The sequence below is a fragment of the Rhinopithecus bieti genome, unplaced genomic scaffold, assembly GCF_001698545.2.
Source record: "Rhinopithecus bieti isolate Rb0 unplaced genomic scaffold, ASM169854v2 scaffold_7888, whole genome shotgun sequence".
Lineage (NCBI taxonomy): Eukaryota > Metazoa > Chordata > Mammalia > Primates > Cercopithecidae > Rhinopithecus > Rhinopithecus bieti.
The window spans coordinates 322447-326541 of NW_016805944.1; the positions used below are offsets into that span (position 1 = coordinate 322447).

General features: G+C 51.9%; 1 protein-coding gene across 1 annotated transcript in view; it reads left to right on the plus strand.

Moving 5' to 3' along the window:
• The window catches only part of DACT3 (dishevelled binding antagonist of beta catenin 3), a 13735-nt gene that overhangs the window by 6131 nt on the left and 3509 nt on the right, over positions 1–4095 (plus strand). Inside the window, exons 2-3 of the mRNA XM_017874265.1 lie at positions 1844–1940; positions 2107–2304. Of these exons, the coding sequence (XP_017729754.1) occupies positions 1844–1940; positions 2107–2304 (295 nt within the window). The remainder of the gene's footprint in view (positions 1–1843; positions 1941–2106; positions 2305–4095) is intronic.

The following is a 4095-nucleotide window of genomic DNA, read 5'->3' on the forward strand; positions in this document are numbered from 1 at the left end:
GGGGGGGGGGGTTGTGGCTGCCAGGGAGCCGGCCAGTCTTTCTGCCCTAAATAGGCAGGGTTGGGTGCCTGCCCTCCTAAACCCTCCTCCCTACTTCCCTCCCTCCTGCCGTCCAGACAAGCCGCTTTTGTCTGAGGGTCAACCGTCAGCCTGAGGCTGCCTGCTGCTACCCAGCCTCACTCAGGCCCATGTGAGACTTCTTCTGCCTCTGACCCTCTCTTTTCTAAAATGAGGTTAAGTCCTAATGTCCTGGAGACCCCATCCGTGTTGCTTCAGCCCTTACGCCACCTCTTGTCACGGTCACTCCCCTAAAAGGATTTTCACCTTCATTCATTCACATCTGATGAGAAGTGCTCCTTTCCTGCAGCAAGAAGCACCCAGGGTAGACTAACGGAAATTTCTTTTCCTTTTTTTCTTTTTTTTTTTTTTTAGACAGAGTCTTACTCTGTTGCCTAGGCTGGAGTGCAATGGCGCAATCTCAGCTCACTGCAACCTCTGCCTTCCGTGTTCAAGCAATCCTCCCGTCTCAGCCTCTCAAGTAGCTGGGACTACAGGTGCAAACCACATGCCCCGCTAGTTTTTGTATTTTTAGTGGAGACGAGGTTTCACCATATTGGCCAGTCTGGTTCCAACTCCAGATCTCATGTGATCCGCCCGCCTCAGCCTCCCAAAGTGGTGGGATTACAGGCCTGAGCCACTGCGCCCGGCCTGACTCCTGGAAATTTCTTATGGCAATGAGGAACGGTAGACCCACTGGAGCTTCCTGGTGGGAGTGGACCAAAGGCAGGAGGAGGATGTGGTCTCTGCGGCAAAGGAACGTGCTGGGGATGGCTGCTGCAGTACCAGTAGGGCTAGACTCACAGGACTGTCTAGGAGGCTTGGGAGGTTCTTTCTGAAGGGAAAGCAAAGAGGTATATGAGTCGTGGTCAGCCTGTTTCATCCATATTGGGGAAAGAGGCAATCTGCAGCAGGAGGGACTTAAGGAAGACTCACAAAAGGACCTTCTGTTGGTGATAAGGGGCAATGGGTGTAGCTGAAAAGAAAGGTCAAAGACAGGGAGAGGCTGGGCGAAGTGGCTCACGCTTGTAATCCTGGCACTTTGGGAGGCCAAGGCGGGTGGATCACCTGAGATCAGGAGTTCAAGACCAGCCTGGGCAACATGGCGGTGAAACCCCGCCTATACTGAAAACACAAAAATTATCTGGGCATGGTGGTGGGCGCCTGTAATCCCAGCTACTCAGGAGGCTGAGGTGGGAGGATTGGTTGATGCCAGGAGGTAGAGGCTGTGGTGAGCTGGGATCATGCCACTGCCCTCCAGCCTGGGCGACAGAGTGAGACCCTGTCTCAAAATAAATAAATAAGTAAACAAACAAACAAAGTAAAAAAAGAAAAACTTGGAGAAGAAGACAGACCTATGACTAAGGGATCTGGGGGTCATGGATGCCACCTTTTAGTAGTAACCTGTCCTTACAACAATCCCTCAAGTTAGACTCAAGGAGGGACATTCTAATCGGGGTTGAGGGGTTCTGAGCACAGATTGGGGGGAGCAACTGGTAAAGAGGGGGCAAGAGATGGGGGTTTTCTGAGGCCTCATCACACCTAAGAGGGAATGAGATGGGGCTGCAGCATGAAGGACTGGAGTTAGACAGTCAGAAGGACTTTCTAATGGGGATGAAGGGACAGAGATCTTGAGGGGTTCCTGGGACTCAGATACTGCTTTTATCCTTTTGAAGCAAGAGCCTCATTGTCAAAGTGAAACTCTGCCCATAAGCTCATGGAATAGGGGACCAGTTGGCAGAGGACTGGGGGCCTTCTGACCATCCTTCTCTCCCTATACCTTCAGGAGGCCCTGCCTGGGCTCGTCTGGGACCTGGGCCAGCAGCTGGGAGACCTGAGCCTGGAGTCTGGGGGCCTGGAACAGGAGAGCGGGCGCAGCTCGGGTGAGCATGGATAGAGGGGTAGGGTCTGCCTGGGATGCCTCCATGTTCCCTGTGTCCCTATTTCTCAGGCCCTCCATGTCTCTCCCCACGCCATCTCCTCCTTTCCCCAGCCCTGGTTTTCCCATCCAAACCCCCTGAAATCTCTCTACTTCTCTCGGAAATTCAGGCTTCTATGAAGATCCCAGCTCTACAGGAGGTCCGGAGTCACCACCCTCAACCTTCTGTGGGGACAGTGGCTTCTCTGGATCCAGCTCGTACGGTCGCCTAGGTCCCTCTGAGCCCCGGGGTATCTATGCCAGCGAGAGGCCCAAGTCCCTAGGTAAGGTGGGTGAGGGTGGGGCCCTGGGACCAGGGAAAGGACAGTAAGAGTATGGTTGTGGGCACAGACTTCCAAATCGGGCCTGGATTCCAATTCCTGGTGCGACATTTCCTTTTCACGTGATTATGAGCAGGTCTCTTATTTCTGGGCCTCTGTTTTTCCATCTGTTAAAATGAAATATGGCTGGGTGTGGTGGGTCACACCTGTAATCCCAGCACTTTGGGAGGTGGGCGGATCACTTGAGGCCAGGAGATCAAGACCAGCCTGGCCAACATAGTGAAACCCCGTCTATGCAAAAATTAGCTGGGTGTGGTAGCGAACACTTGTAATTCCAGTTACTCGGGAGGCTGAGGTGGGAGGATCGCTTGAACCCAGGAGGTGGAGGTTGCAGTGAGCCAAGATTGCGCCACTGCCCTCCAGTCTGGGTGACAGAGCAAGACTCTGTCTCAAAATAAATAAATAAATAGGTTGGGCACACTGGCTCTTGCCTGTAATCCCAACACTTTGGGAGGCCAAAGCAGGTGGATTACCTGAGGTCAGGAGTTCAAGACCAACCTGACCAATATGGTAAAACCCCGTCTCTACTAAAACTATCAAAATTAGCTGGGCGTGGTGGCCTGTGCCTGTAGTCCCAGATACTCTGAAGGCTGAGACTGGAGAATTGCTTGAACCTGGAAGTGGAAGTTGCAGTGAGCCAAGATGGAGCCACCGCACTCTAGCCAGGGTGACAGAGTGAGACTCCGTCTCAAAAATATTATAAATAAATAAATAAAATAAATAAATAAAATGGGATAATAACAGTCCCTCAATAGCTAGGCATTGTGGCACATGCCTGTAGTCCCAGCTACTTGTGAGGCTGAGGCAGGAGAATTGCTAGAACCTGGGAGGCAGAGGTTGCAGTGAGCTGAGATGGTGTCACTGCACTCCAGCCTGGGTGACAGAGCAAGACTCTGCCTCAAAAAAATAAAAATAAAAAACCAACCAAACACACACACACACAAACACACACACACACACACACACACACACAGTGCCCGCCCCAAGGGGATATTTTTGAATATTCATTGAGCCTCTGCTCTAAGGCATTGGACTTGGAACATGGCAGTCACTGGTAAACAGGAACTGCTGTCTTTCATTCATACAAGTAAGTTTTTGGGCCTCCACTATGTGCTATCTAGCAGTATCCAAGGAGCAATGAACAAAATGAACACTAATGAGCAAAACAGGCAAATCCCTGCCCTCAGGAAACTTCCAGCCTATAGGAGGAGTAAATAAAATACAGGATAAATGGCTGGGCGTGGTAGCTCACGCCTGTAATCCCAGCACTTTGGGAGGCTGAGGTGGGTGGATCAGGAGGTCAGGAGATCCAGACCAGCCTGACCAACATGGTGAAACCCCGTCCCTACAAAAAGTACAAAAATATTAGCTGGGCGTGGTGATGGGCGCCTGTAATCCCAGCTACTCAGGAGGTTGAGGCAGGAGAATTGCTTGAACCCCGGGCGGCAGAGGTTGCAGTGAGCCGAGATCATGCCACTGCACTCCAGCCTGGGTGACAAAGTGACAAAGTGAGACTTTGTCTTAAAAAAAAAAAAAAAGAAAGGCCGGGCGCGGTGGCTCAAGCCTGTAATCTGAGCACTTTGGGAGGCCGAGACAGGCGGATCACCAGGTCAGGAGATCGAGACCATCCTGGCTAACCTGGTGAAACCCCGTCTCTACTAAAAATACAAAAAACTAGCCGGGCGAGGTGGCGGCGCCTGTAGTCCCAGCTACTCGGGAGCCTGAGGCAGGAGAATGGTGTAAACCCGGGAGACGGAGCTTGCAGTGAGCTGAGATCCG